The sequence below is a fragment of the Plecotus auritus genome (assembly GCF_963455305.1).
Source record: "Plecotus auritus genome assembly, chromosome: 15".
Classification (NCBI taxonomy): Eukaryota; Metazoa; Chordata; class Mammalia; order Chiroptera; family Vespertilionidae; genus Plecotus; species Plecotus auritus.
The window spans coordinates 5937988-5953153 of record NC_137781.1 but is presented as its reverse complement, the minus strand read 5'-3'; the positions used below and the strand labels follow the sequence as shown (position 1 = coordinate 5953153).

The 15166-nt window shown below is 51.3% G+C and overlaps 1 protein-coding gene across 12 annotated transcripts in view; it reads right to left on the bottom strand.

The window, feature by feature from the left end:
* Nucleotides 1–15166, bottom strand: part of NTRK3 (neurotrophic receptor tyrosine kinase 3) — a 398804-nt gene that overhangs the window by 174893 nt on the left and 208745 nt on the right. For 6 of the 12 annotated variants that reach the window (XR_013959681.1, XM_080651648.1, XM_080651644.1 and 3 more), the window contains one exon: nt 1477–1518. The exons of 3 other annotated variants lie outside the window; for them this stretch is intronic. Coding sequence is in view for 8 of the 9 variants with exons in the window: in XM_080651648.1 (XP_080507774.1) it covers nt 1477–1518 (42 nt within the window). In the remaining variant the exon portion in view is untranslated. Of the gene's footprint in view, nt 1–1476; nt 1519–12939; nt 13015–15166 lie in introns of all 12 variants that reach the window. 3 more of the 12 variants (XM_080651651.1, XM_080651650.1, XM_080651652.1) reach the window with 1 other exon arrangement.

Below are 15166 nucleotides of genomic sequence, written 5' to 3'. Positions count from 1 at the left end.
TCAGCAAGCAGACACTGTCTAGGTAACTAATCTACATATGTGTAAAACATCTTATCTACATATGTGTAAAACATCTCTGTTATGAATGTAGTCTCAAAACCTGAATAAAATAATATCTTACTGAATCAGCAATAGATTATAATAATTCCATATTATAACTCATGTTTTATGTACTAGAAATAAAAGAATGCCTCAGTCTTCTAAAGAAATCTGTTTAATTTACTAAAGTAAAAGACAAAAGGAGAAAAACTATCCTTTTCCAACGCCTTCCTGATTCAAAGCTCTAGTTCATTCCTAACAGAAGGTCATGTCCTCTGTGCAACACACTAAAGATCATATTGACTAATGCAACATTAGAACCGTAGAGCTATCTTCTACCACTGATTTTATCAACACTGTTCAGGTGAGGTACTAGCCAATGTGATAAAGCAGAATTAAAACAAGAAAGAATATTTAAAAGGCAGCGTCAAGCCCTAGCCGGTTTGGCTCAGTGGATAGAGCATCGGCCTGTGGAATGAAGGGTCCCAGGTTCCATTCCAGTCAGGGGCACATGCCTGGGTTGTGGGCTCAATCCCCAATAGGGAGCTTGCAGGAGGCAGCCAATCGGTGATTCTCTCTCATCATTGATGTTTCGATCTCTCTCTCCCTCTCCCTTTTTCTTTGAAATCAATTTATATATATATATATATATATATATATATATATATATATATATATATATATAAATCTTTAAAAAAGGCAGAGTCAAAACTGCCTTTGTCTGCATATGATGACTGTTCAAGACAATTCACTAAAACGCCATCAGAACAATTATATGCTTTAGTAAGCTACCCAGGTGTAAAATGAACATCCAAAAATGAAACCATTCTCATATACACCAATAGCAAGGACTTACTCCACAATTCAGTAAAAAATGAGATTGTGTGTAACAATAGCAACCAAACATTTAAAATTCCTAGGCTTAAACCTTAGCAGAAAATATAGCAGGTCTAGCTAAAGAGAAGTATTGAAAAACATAAAAGAAGATCTACACAATTAGAGAGACATGTCTTTTCCTGGGATAGGAAGACTCGGTATCATAAATCTCCCAAATCTCCCATGCCTCACTCAAATTAATCTAAAAACTCAACACAATCCAAATAAAAATCCCAGTGGAATGATGTGTGGGGATTGACACCATGATAGCAAAAGCCGTCCGGAGGAGGAAATGCCTGGTAAAAAGTAGGATATGCTTGAAATAGAACAACAAGGGATATTTGCTTGATCAGAGAGCAGAACATATTATCAAACTACAGCAATGCGTACACTGTGTTACTGGCATAGAAACAGACAAATTTCGTTGATCAATGGAACAAAACAGAGTCTAGAAGCAGACCCATGTATAAATATTGGCATCAAATATATGAAATGGTGGGTTAGTAAGCAAAGCATTGGGACAATGAACTGTTCATTGAAAAAGTACACTTAGATACCTACCTCACACCATATACAAAAATCATTTCCAGATGGATTAAAGAGCTAAACATAAAAAAACACAAAACAATAATAATATTAGAAGAAAACTTAAGAAAAGTATTTGTATAACTTTAGGAGAGGAAGACCTTCCTAAATAAGACACATGTTCAAGAAGCCATAAAGACTAGGACTTGGAGATACAACTTATAAAAGTAAGTACTTTTTTTGCATGGCAACAATACAAAATAAACATAGCTAAAAGACAAATAACAGAGAAAATATCTGCAATATATACATATATAACAGACAGAGAATTAAAATCCATGTATTATAAAGCGGTCCTTTAAATTAGGTTAAGAAAGCAACCCAGTGGAAAAAATGAGGAAAGAGTGAGAGCAGACGGCCCACAAAAAAGCTACAAATGGCCACGAACACATGCAGAGATGCCAATCACAGCAACAAAGAGACACATTTTTTTAATGTCACGTGAGAAAAGTTGAAAAGACCATTTATCTGGTGCTGGAGAGGGTGTGAGGAAAGAGTGACTCTCAAATGCCGCTGCTCAGGTTAAGGCAGCCTTGTCTGAGGGACCTTTGGCAGAATCTGCCCACACTGGGAATGTTAAGTGGCCTCTGAACCAGCGATTTCATTTCTAAGAGTCTTACAAAAATGCTTGCTCCTGGAAGCAAAAATCCTTGGTCAAAGATGGTAATTTTATTGTTTGTAAGGGCAACGCTTTGTCACTAATCGTAGATGCGGTGGCTAAAAGGAATATCGTGTGGTGATGGGGATATGCCTAGGAGATGTTACATGAAAACGCAAGACATCCAAAATCTGTATCAGCATTCTCATTCATGTAAAAAATACGTGCACACAAGTAAATAATGTATCAGTGGCAATAATGTATCACTCTATAAATGCACACAAACAAATAATGTATCACTGGCAACAATGTATCACTCTATAAGTGCACAGGAAAAGTTCCAGAAAGATAGCATTACATTACACCAGTGGTTTCCTCTAGAAAGGGGAGTGATGGTGAGCCCTGATTTAAAAAACAAACAAACAAACAAAAAAACCCTCATATTTTATTATGCATATTTCCAAATTTTATCTTGATCATGTATCACATATATAAATTTAAAAACAATGAAAGGGAAAAACCTCTCTATGAATAAAGAAAACACAGGGGACTTAATTAAGTTCTATCCAAAGATGATGTTTTTTTAAAGAAAGGTATGTTTGTGATCGAAGCTAGTAGAACGTTCTATTGTACCTGGGTTATTGTTTTAAAAAACATAAGTCAGGAATTTAGGAACATTCAATACAAAATTGTAAAGAACAGACTCCTCCCCATTGGTTCTTGCGTTTGCCCGTGGGATGGTTATAGACAGGATCCAGGGTAAGTGGAGGAATCGAGTGAGCTGGTGTAAACTTCGATGAGCGTACAAGCATGAGATGGGTATGGATTGGCTGTCAATTCTCCCACCAAGGAGCATTTATAGTGTGGCCGTGTTTTCTAAAACTGAGAACCCCTGTGGGCCAGCAATCATTCTCCATTTCATTTGTATGCTCGTGCGCACACGCGCGTGCGCGCACACACACACACACACACACACACACACACACACCCACCCCTACCTGCCACCCTCAAAAAGAAAGCCCAATCTCTCATTCACTCTCAGTCTCAGGAAAGAAAACCTCGAGTACAGAGACACTCCATGAAATATCGGTACAGTTGTCGAAAATAAATGTCTCTAGTGGCTGGGAAATAAATCGTTTTGCAGTAGGGTAGTTTCCAGTTCTTTTCAAACAACTGATCCAAAAGAATGATCAGCTGAGAGAAGATTAAAGAGACATTTTGGCAAGAGAGCCACGTGAGCTTTTAGGCAAGTATCTAGATGACAATTTCAAGAACTGAGTCACATGTCAGTAACGAAACCCATTCCTTTCTCACCTATTTGTCTCTTGTGAGTAACACTTCTCATTTCTGATATTTATAAAAATGAGAAGGAAACAGAATTGATCCAGAACCTTTCTTACTTTAGCAATAAATAATATTTATTAGTAAATACATGAAGTATTGGAAATATTATACTTGTAATCTTTCATATTCATCAAACGTTGGCATACATGCACACTATGTTGATCCACTGCCTATTTCTGTATATTACTAATAATTGTAATGATAACTCAATCCAAAAGCTCTTAACATCCAGAAACTTATGGTTATTAGACATTAAAAATTAAATTTAAATCTTCATACATACTTTTGTCATAGTAAATTATGACAGAGTGGCCAATAAAAGGCTTTCATGCATAGAAATATAACACATAAGGACAAAATTCGGTAGGGAAGCTGGAATGAAAATATAAATTCAAGAAGAAAAAGAAACCATGAAAAATTGTTTAAGGACTTGTTCATGTGTTTAATAGATGCTGTATCAAATTTTCTGGTATTTAAAGTTTATTAGATACATTGAAGAAATAACGTATCTTTAATGTCAATATTTGCTACTGGCAACTGTTTTAAAATTATGTTGAAAATTTTAGATGGCAACTTAAAGCATGTAAAGGGCAGACATGCTTTTTAAAAATATATATATTTTTGTTGATTTCAGGGAGAAAGGGAGAGGGAGAGAGAGATAAACACCAATGATTAGAGAGAATCATGGATCAGCTGCCTCCTACACGCCCCACACTGGGGATCAAGCCTGCAACCTGGGCATGGCAGTGTGGCTCAGTGGTTGAGCCTCGACCTAGGAACCAGGAGGTCTCGGTTCAATTCCCAGTCAGGGCACATGCCCGGTTTGCAGGCTCGATCTCCAGTAGGGGGTGTGCAGGAGGCAGCAGATCCATGATCCTCTCTCATCATGGATGTTTTTCTCTCTCTCCCTCTCCCTTCCTCTCTGAAATCAATAAAAATATTTAAAATACACATATATATACAGGTCCAGTCTGACGATGTTTAAATTTCTGTTGGGCCACTTCCTGCTCTCCACCCTGATGTGCACAGGCTGTGGGTCGCCTGGCAGAACTCTGTTTCCCCAGTTTGTGGGTGGATGCCTGGGGGGTGTATTTGGCTGAGTGCCTGTCTGACTTAGACCCACAGCGTGTATGCGTGTGTGTGCGCGCACGCATGTGTGTGGTGCAGTCACAAACGCACGTCTGTCCGTGGCTTCACGCAGTCACGGAAATCCCGCGGATGCCTCCTTCACACAAGGGACTGAGGTTTTCTGCAGTGACCAGACTCCTGACTCAGGACGGCAGACCTGCGTGCCTTCCGTGCGCCTCTCTCCCTTCTCTGAGCAAAGTAGGGCCAACTATTGTAGACGCAAGTGGAGACCTCAGCCCCAGGGCTCAGAGATGCTGGGGATTCCTTGGAGGGGAAGGGGCAGCCAAGCCCTCATTGGAGCCGGCTCCCTCTGAGCAGGGCTCCGTGACAGCTTATGCAAAAGCAGCTGCTGAGCAGCGTCTCCGAGCAGCTCCAGGGTTAGGCAAAACTCTTGGAGTCTCCCCAGAATGCAAGGAGTTGAGGAGCCAAGCCGTGGGCAGTGGGAGCCTGGAGGATGAATGGCCCATTGTGATTGTCCCCAACGCCCTCACCTGGTGCCACCTCTGCCGGAGCCAGTTCTGGGATGGAGGCCCCGGGAGCGCATGCCTTTCAGAGCGCCCTTTTGTCTTCCTGTGTGAGTCCTGTCTAAACGCTGGCGCTCATGAGACCTCACTGTCCCCTCCGGCCCCGAGCAGTGTATTCCTTATAGAGCAGACACTGCGGGTCAAAGACGTCGTTTGAAAAATAACTCGGCCCTGTCTTCCTTTCGGAATGCCCCGACAGGGAGCCTCCTCTCTGCTCTCAAATCTCCTCGTGAAAACAAACGTTAGAGATGGTATTCAAAGGGCTCGATTCACTGAGCGAAGCTGGAGGGCTCAGCTCAGATGCACCATGGACCACACAGGCCTGGAACGGTCCTCGCGCACCCCACGTGCGTGCTCAACACGACTGGGTAAAGAAGGTGGGAGAACAAAGCCTCCTGGCGCTAAATCTAGATTTGCAATTCATCTGTACGACTCGGGTACTGACAGGTTTCAGTTTAGATTCAGGCTAATTTAACCAAAATAAAATATTCCCTTTGAAACCTCTGGCTGCCCCTCCCAGCACTGGGAGAAGGCTGGGGTTCTGAGACACACGGGTCCCGCACAGCCCGCCTCTACAGCAGGCCCCAGGGCGCTGCTCTGCAATGGAGCGTGTGAGCCAAGGGCAGTCTCGGATGAAAGGGAGGGAGGAGCTGTCTGTCCCTCCACGCAGCATCTGGCATCCCAGGCCATGCTGGGAGGCCTGCAGCTGCAGGTGGCTGCTTCTCTCTTCATAAACAAGCCCTCGCTCTCGGCTTCCCCTTCAAGGTCAGACGGTGGGGAGAACTGCTCTGCGGATGAACCCAGGAGAAAGTCTTAAATGCAAAGCCAGTAATCAGTGCATGATCTTTTCAAAAGCATTCCTACTCTTGTTTTATATATATATATATATATTTTTTTTTCTTGATTTCAGAGAGGAAGGGAGAGGGAGAGAGAGAGAGACATCAATGATGAGAATCACTGATCGGCTGCCTCCTGCATGCCCCACACTGGGGATCGAGCCTGCAACCCGGGTACGTGCCCTGACTGGGAATGGAACCGTGACCTCCTTATTCATAGGTCGATGCTCAACCACTGAGCCACGCCTTCCTAGTCTTAGACACGCTCACATCTCCAAGGGCGCAGAAGGCAAATCAGAGCAGGTGATGTGTGATCTTGTTCCCAGGGTAACAAAACTGGGAAAAAATATATTTCTTGGAGACACCAAGAGGTGGCGCCATATAAGGCCGGGGTGGGTGATCCCGGGGTAGCAGTCTTCATCTTCATTCACTTAAGCCTCTGCTCCCTTCCACAGAGCGGCAGAAGGAGATGCCGGAAGTGGAAGGCTTGTCTCGGGGAACAGGGACACAGCACAACAACCTGGTGAGTGCTGAGGCGATGCCAGGAGGGAGGGAGCAAGGGCTGAGTTCAAAAGGCTGACAAGTCAAAGATCCAAGCCTCACACCGAAATCATTCTGATTCCGCGGCGTTCTCACGCCTTCCCCACTGAAAGAGGGCTCCCTGTACATATGCTGTAAGCGACATACATTGACGGTGGGAGCGGCAGACTTAGAAACATGTGATGGAGATCCTAGAATCAGATTTCTATAAAAAACGCACCCGTAAACGCAGAAGGAGGGTTTTCATTCAGAAATATCGCAATCTGCATGCAGATGCGGTGAAGGAAGCTGGTCCCGACATGGGCCCTGCACGAGTTCAAGACAGTGACCCCAGGAAGCAGGGTCCCTCCCCAGACCGAGGGAGAAAGCGGTCAGTCCTGGGGTGGCCTCCTCAGCCTTCCTCTGTAGGCTGTGCTCCCCAGAAAGCCTGGCCGACTCCTGCAGACATGACAGGGGCATGCCAGGCCTGCTCAGCGGGCTGGCCATGGCAGGGCCTCTCTAAGGAACAGTCTTTCTTCCTCGGTCCCAGACCATCCGCTGCAGCACTTACCATCCCGACTTCCAAAATGCATCGGCCTTGATTGTTTGGAAATCTATTTCCTGTGAATGTCTCTTTCTCTCCGAGCGCCGTCTCAGGCAGGAAGAAGAGGAAGACAGAGGGACAGAGGGAGAGGGAAGCAACAGATGCCGAGGCCAGTGACGTTTTGGGTCTTAGAATTAAGCCGCCCCAGAAATATTTCCTAAATCTGGAGGCCGTGACTGTTGACACATACATTGTCTTTTCTGCTTAAGAGAGCTTGCATTAGGCTCTGCCACTGGCAGCTGAGAGGACCTGAAGAACCCTGGGAAAGCCAACCCTCCAGTCAGTCTGTATTTCTAGGGCTCACATGTCTATTTCTAGAAAAGAAGTGGAGAAGGAAGATGCCAGGGCCCGGCTGGAGACGGGCGTGCTCAGCGAGGGCGGAACTGCAGCCTGCCTCCTGCCCACCCTGCTCCCCTTCCCTGCCTGCAGCGTGGCGCCCGCAGGCCAGGCTTCCCCGGCCACAGAGCACCAGGGGGACCTGGCTGACGGCGTGGGGCTCTGAGACCAGCCCTGAGCGAAGAGCCACCTTCCCCAGCCAGGAGGTCAGAGGCTGCACCGGACGCTTACCATCCATTAGATCAGCCGCAAGTTCCAGCAAAAATCAGAGCAACTGGCTGATCCTCAGGAGAGGGAGGACCAGCCAGCAGGTCCTGGCAGAGGGTGGGCGGGACTCACGTCCTCCCCGCCAGCGCCCTGAGAAGGTCCTGTCACGTCCTGCACACGTATGGGCTGCTCATGAGCCATCCGTCCCCAGGGAGTGTGGAGGCAGACAGACGTGACCAGCTCGGAGGTGAGATTCAGAACAAAGAGCTAGAACCTCATCGTGGGACTGGGGCAACGTTCCCAGTGAGCAGTCCCGGGGGACACCCCGGGACTCCCTTCCCTCCCTGTCATCTTCCCCCGACTCTCACAGCCCCTGCGCAGACACCTGAGCCCCACCCCTTCCTGGCCACCCTCGTCCTGCTGCTCTGAGAGCATCAGAGAGCGCAACGCTGAGGGAACTAGGAGTTCAAAGACTGATTACCACTCAATGGGCGGGCTCCTCTCTCCACATAAATCTCCAGGGGGACCCAGAGGCCTGGTCCCGGGAACCAGAACCCATTTCCCTGAACTTGTAAGGACGCGGCACAGCACATAATGAGGAGGCCTCGCCCACAGGAGAAGGGGTTAGGGCAGGGGTGGGCAAACTTTTTGACTCGAGGGCCACAATGGGTTCTTAAACTGGACCGGAGGGCCGGAACAAAAGCATGGATGGAGTGTTTGTGTGAACTAATATAAATTCAAAGTAAAGGAGCGGAGGGGAGAGCAAGAGAACCTTCCGCTCTTTCGGCTCCGCGGGCCGGATAGAACAGTCGAACGGGCCAGATCCGGCCCGCGGGCCGTAGTTTGCCCACGGCTGGGTTAGGGTCTCCCCAAAAGACCAGTCTCAACTATCTTGAATCACAAGACTTGGAAGTCCCTGTGTGCAGTGCCAGGGCTGCTAAGTTATGCTGGGTTTCCCTCCATCCGAGTCCCTTGCTGCTGTGGAAAACTCTCCAGCTCACAGCCACCTTCACTGCAGCCTAATCTCCCCCGAGAGCAGGGGCAGCTGAAAACATGGACGCGGTCCCTGTGTGCCTTGGACCTGCAAAGAGACAGGCGTGTGTCCTCAGGTTCCTTAGAAAAACTGGGTTCCTCTGGGAGGGGAGACACAGCCCGGGGCTGCAGGCACGCGGGTGTCAGGGGTGGGCCTAGGATTGGGCGGGTTCCTGGACCGGGCACTTCCATGACACAAGCCCTCACAGACGTGCGTCGAAGGCCTAGAAGGAAAGCAAAGCTTGTGTGTGTGAGTGGCAGGTGGGACTTACGTGACCAGGGGAAGAAGAAATAGTCTTGTTAACTTGAAATACAACCTGTCATTTCCCATCTTTACCCCCGTTCCCACCGCGGCTCCACGGGGCTCATGGATGCGGAGCAGAGGGGCGAAGGGATGGTGGAAAGGGGTAACGCTGCGGAAGAAGAGCCGTTTTGCTTGCTGGTGTGTTTCTGTGGGGAGGGGACCGGCCAGGTAAGTCAGAGACCACCGTCTGGAGGCAGGTGAGTGACGCTGGGCCCCTCCGCTCTGAGAATTGCAGGGATGGAGGGAACCAGACGCAGGCCACCCGTCAAGAACCAGCGCCTGGCGGGGTTGCCAGAATCCAACAGTCAGGAGACGGCAGTGGGGGACGTTCAAGTGCCCGGAGTATATTCCTAAGTGACACTGACATTGTGATGGCAAAGATGACAGAGTAATACCGTCTTTCTACCCGTGTGACACATGTCGTGAAACTAAGAGAGACACGGCCCGGATGTGCACGGAGACCGCTGGGTACATACGTCCCAGAAGTCCCAGGACATCGCAGCACCGCGGGTGGAAAAGCCGCCTCAGCATCAAGGGAAAACGGTGAGTAACTGGTGTCCCCAAATAATTCTTCCCTTGGCGACCGCAGCTCTGTGCTTGCAAATGGCGGTCTGCTTGCCACGCACCCTCACTAAGAGCTCGTCTTGTGCATCCAATAAGATGCTACCTATTTTTTTTCCTGCAAAGTCTATGAATGCACCTGACAGATCAACACGAGGTCCCACAGTGAGAGTGATGTTCAGTAGAACCGTAACACGATGTGGCCCAGGGCCAGCCTGCTTCCTGCTAATAGCAGCCTACGCTGGGATGAGGTCTCTTCAAATGCAACTCTTCACTCCGACCCCTCGGGGAAGTCTCTGCCCAGTCTCAGACCTCAGCATGCATCCCCCACCCCCGTCATCTACACACAGACCCATGCACCCCTCCTTCCAACATGCGTGGCCCAGGGACTCGGATGCACCAGTCAAGCTCCACCTCTTCCCAGCATGGAGGCCACAGGGGGAGCCTTGCTATTACGCCCCAAGAGAGTCCATGCCCAGCCCCACTCCTGGTGACAAGGACACAGGGAGAGGTGGCGGCAGCTGCTGGACCTTCATGCACACTCAGCAAGGACAGCGACACCCACCCACCATGGCCCCTGCTCCCGACCCAGCCATGCAGCTCGGCCTCCGCAGGACCGCGGTCACCCGGAGTCCTACCTCCCTTTCTCTCTTCCTCCCGCTCCCGCCATCTTGTATGTCTGGACGGATGCTGAGACTGACGAGTAAAGGCAGGGCTTCCCACTTAGTTCAACCCGGGCTTAAACCCTGGCCCCTACTCTACAGCTCCGTGTTCAGACATCAGCGTTCTCATCCCGGCGTGGGACCATGGTAACGTCTTCATGGGAACAGGGTGGATTAAGTAAATTAACTTGCTCAAAGCCCCTGACTGGTGTGGGGGCTCAGCAAACGTAAGTTGTCATCCCTCCTCATCCCCAGGGACACGATATAAAAGAAGGAAGGATGGCCCGGCTGGCATGGCTCAGTGGTTGAGTGGCGGCCTATGAACCAGGAGGTCACAGGTTTGATTCCTGGTCAGGGCACATGCCCGGGTTGCAGGCTCGATCCCCAGTAAGGAGCATGCAGGAGGCAGCTGATCCATGATTCCCTCTCATCACTGATGTTTCTCTCTCCCTCTCCCTTCCTCTCTGAAATCAATTACATGTAAAAAAGAAGGAAGGGCTGTGACAGCCTGGATGGCCAATGCAGTCAGAGGCTGAAGGCTCCAGGTGGATGAACCCATAGCCGTACCCGCCTTCTGACGCCCCGGGTCGTCTGTTGGAGACGAAACCACACTATCAATCAGGTGAGGGGTGCTGGCTCGCCCTTCCCTACTTCTGTTATCCTGAAGTCTGTATTTCTTGCTTTGGACTCAGAATTACCAGATCTGACTTGTTTCGGAGAGATTTTAGCCAACCTGTGAGAGCCCTCCTCGGCTAAAGTAAATAAATGAAAACACACCGTTCTTCAGGCAACTCAAGTTTGACCTTTCTGTCTAAACTGTGTGCGTGCGCACGCCCCCCTCCCCCCACACACACGTACACACACAACACCCATCACCATCAAAACTTCCTTTTCTCTCCTCTGCTGTGTTTTCCTTCTGAGCATCTATTATTCTCACAGACTCTCTCGTCTACTTTGTCTTTATTTTCCATCTCCCTGATGAAGGGCAGAGATTTTTGTCTGTTTTATTCACAGTTGTATCTCTAGTGCCAAGAACAGTTCCCGGAATACGAGTGACTGAATGTCCCCGTTTACCAGGGAAGGCACCTGCCTATGCTTATGGTCTCTATTTAATTAGGAACAGCTTCCCTTGTCACTCTCAGAGGTGTCCAAATTAAGACAATCAAATACGGAGTTGATTAGTAGCAAATATCTGTTGAACTTAATTGATACATTTAACCAATTTGATACTTGCATGAAACCTGTCAACTCCTGAAACCGAGTTCCGCCCTGGTATGAATGAAACGCTTTCAGAAGCAGGAGAGGCGAGGGATGAACCTTGTAAGGGTGCTGCTTTCCGAATTCTCACAGGGCCAGCCAACGCCTTCCCTCTGATCAGCTCTAGCTGTGCGCAGGCCGCACCGTTAACCCCAGGCCAAGGCCTCCCTCAGGAGTCCACCTGGAGACGCTGCCTGCCCCCCCCCCCCCCCATGGCTAGGCAAACGGCATGGAGGGTGAGGATTTCTCAACGCCGTTATTAGCACCAGTGCCGACAGGAGACACCTCTGAGACCCTGATCCTGGGAAAACCCGGAGGCCCTGTTGCATTTCCCTCCCTCACCAAGTCACAGGGGGATGAACGAACTATAGAAACGCCGTGCGCCCAGCCCTGACCCTCAGGACGGGGTTGTGTATTAGCAACCGAGGCCTCTCACTTCCAGAGGAGCCACACACACAGTCAGTGCGTGGAGACAGCACGTGGCGGGGGGGGGGGGGGGCGTAGAGGGGGGCGGGCGGGGAGCATCTCTGGATGGCAGCAGGACTGGCTCTCCCTGGCCCGGGCGGGACTTACAGGTCAATGTCGTGGTTCTATCCTCCCACGGGACCCTTCCCCACAAGGAAGGAAAGAGCCCCCAAGCACACGGTGAGAGGAAGCCATCTAACTGGGGCAGATGGTGGAGCCGAGGCGGAGGGAACATCACTGATTCCGCAGCATGTCCATCTCCAGGCCAGAAACGCCCACAGAAATCACCCTGCGGCGGGGACAGCCTTCCCCAAGTCCTCGGGGGCTGACCCCATCAGGAGCTCTGTCCTGGACATCGAATCTCCTAGGCCAGTGGTCGGCAAACCGCGGCTTGCGAGCCACATGCGGCTCTTTGGCCCCTTGAGTGTGGCTCTTCCACAAAATACCATGGCCTGGGCGAGTCTATTTTGAAGAAGTGGTGTTGGAAGAAGTTTAAGTTTAAAAAATTTGGCTCTCCAAAGAAATTCCAATCGTTGCACTGTTGATATTTGGCTCTGTTGATAATGAGTTTGCCGACCGCTGCCCTAGACCCACTGCACCTGGGTCAGTGGGAGGCCTCTGATTCCGCAGACACTTGCGCCTGCCTCGGGGGGAGCCTTGGTTCCCTAAAGCGGGGCGGGCATCCGATGTGTCCCAACGCGCAGGGCACACTCCTGCAGGCAAGAAAGCAGCCAGGCCGTGTCCATGCAGGGCCTCCCGCCTCCACACACGCAGGCTGGACAGAAGCCTGGCAGCCACGCGCCCCGGCCTTCTCCCAGGGGCGCACTTGTCAGCAGGCACGGCCCCTCGCCCCACCATGCTTTCGCCACGAGACACCCAAGCACATCAATGGCTTTGGCAGGAAACTTCCATGGAAGTTAAGTGATGCCCCAAGGGTGAGAGGCAGGAAGGAGAGGGGGGAAGCAGCCCCCATGGACGTTCCTCTCCAAAGCCCGCAAGCGGCCAGTCTGTGTGTGGCTGCCCTGCCCGCCCCTCGGCCCCAGAAAGGAACCCCGGACTCACTGTGGAAGCTGCCGGTGCCGCTAGCCTCTGGCGCTGCCACGACACGCTCACCGGGCCCCTCTGGCACGGCCCTTCCTGACCGTGACCGCAGCAGAGAGCAGGGCAGGGGAGAGAGAAGAGAGGGATGAAGAGAGGAAGGCAGCACGGAGGACAGAGAAAGGAAGGGGAAGGGCAGCATGTGCCAACTGCATGGCGCGCCTCTCCCGGCCACACCGCGGACGCCTCTCGCCCCGCGAGGAGGAAGGCTGAGCGCACCAAGCCTGGTCCACGGCCCTCACTCGGGAGTCCACCGGAGAGGCTGCCCGCGGCTCAGCACACGCACCATCACTGCTCCCCGCACACAGCACCCCGCCCGCTGCCTTTGTGAGCCACCAGCAGCCAACGCTCCCTCCGAGGCTCCGTTCTGCTCCCACAGGACCCCCAGCCCACGACCACTGTGATAGGAAGTGGACTTCATCTAGAATCTTCCCCGCCTTAGGGCAGAGGAATAGTGCCTTCCCCAAAGCTTCCGAGGGAAGATCCGTCCCTCCTGTCCTCCGTGGGAAAATTGCTAAGTTCACCAACTCCTCCAGGCTGCCCCCCAGACGCCGTGCCGGCCGCCCTTCTGGATTGGAAAGGAGGTGAGGAGGCTGGACGCCACCTGCTGGGAGGAGCCTCCGCCCTCCGCACCCCCCTCCCTGACCCCTGATGCTGACAGTAGAGTCAGGTGTACGAGGCCCATGACCCTCAGGAAAACCCTGCTTCCCTCCAGAGGCCTCTGGAGAAGTCAGAGGAGGGGGTGTGGGACCACCTTAGGGAGGGACTGGCAGTCACTGAGCAAGGATATTCCTCCTGCACCAGCCGGGTCACGAGCTGTGCATGCGAGACAACGGACACGGGCCTGCGCTCGGTCCACCCGGGGGCGGAGCAGCACGGAATGACCCGAGAAAGCAGCTTATGAAGCAACACACTGTGTGTGCAACCGACAGAGGGATGCTGAGCGGACACGTGGAGACGATGAGAGGGCCGCTGGGTTGCCATGGGGGTGAGGAGCAGGCGGAGGAAGGACAGGAGGGAAATGAAAGAACAGATGGGAAGTTGGGCGGGACCAGAAGACGTGATGGATTATGCTCCCTCCCTAGATACACTCCACTGACGCCCTCACCCCAGCACTGACACGTGCCATCCAGGGAGGGAGGGTCTTTAAAGAGGTAGCTGAGGTAAAGCGAGGTCATATGGGTGAGTCCCGATCCAGAATGACTGGTGCCCTTAACAGAAGAGGAAACTAGGACCCAGCCACCTACAGAGGGAAGGCCCTGGGGGAACAGGGGGAAGGAGGCCGCCTGCAAGTCAAGGAGGGAGGCCTCAGAAGAAACCCACTCTGCTGACACCTTGGCCTCCGACGTCAGCCTCCAAACTGTGATCTTGAGTTTCCGTTGTGTAAGCTATGCGGCAGCTTAGTGAATGCATGCAGAAGGCCTCAGATGACAGTGGCAATCAGCAAGCGCCATTGTGGAACGGGGCACAGACCGGCCGGGTGGCACTGAGGGGCTTCTAGTGGGTGGGGTCAGGAAGGAGAGCGACAGGGTGCTCGGGAAGTGAGAGGAGAAGATTCGCTCAAGGCTCTTACACCAGCAGGAGGAATGGTGGGGAGTCTAGGGACCTGAAGAGCTAGGCTCCGAGCCTGGCCGGTCCGGGTGCACGTCAGGGCCGTTCCTGACTACGTGCAAAGAAGAAATGACGCTGAGGTGTGTCAAGAGGCACAGCAGGCCTGGCCAGTGTGGCTCAGCGGACCTATGAGCCAGGAGGTCACAGTTTGATTCCAGGTCAGGGCACATGCCCGGGTTGTGGGCTTGATCCCCAGTAGAGGGCGTGCAGGAGGCAGCCAATTGATGGTTCTCTCTCATCATTGATGTTTCTATCTCTCCCTCTCCCTTCCTCTCTGAAATCAATAAAAATATATTTAAAAAGAAGCACCGCAGGGTGTGGTGAGGAATTAGGCCCAGGGGATGGGGGGCAGGTCCAAGGATGACCGCCCTTCGCCCTCGAGGGACCCTCCCAAGAATGTTTAATGATGTGAGTGTCTGAGAAGCAGGAGGTGGTCGAGCTGACTTTTATCTCCAGCTAGCCAAGGTCCGATGGCCGCTGACCTCTCCAGGGGAGACCCACTGATGAAGGGATCAGAGAGAAGGGAGGGGGGGGGAGGCTAAAAATTACATTCAAACAGCTTCTGCATAAAAGTGCTATA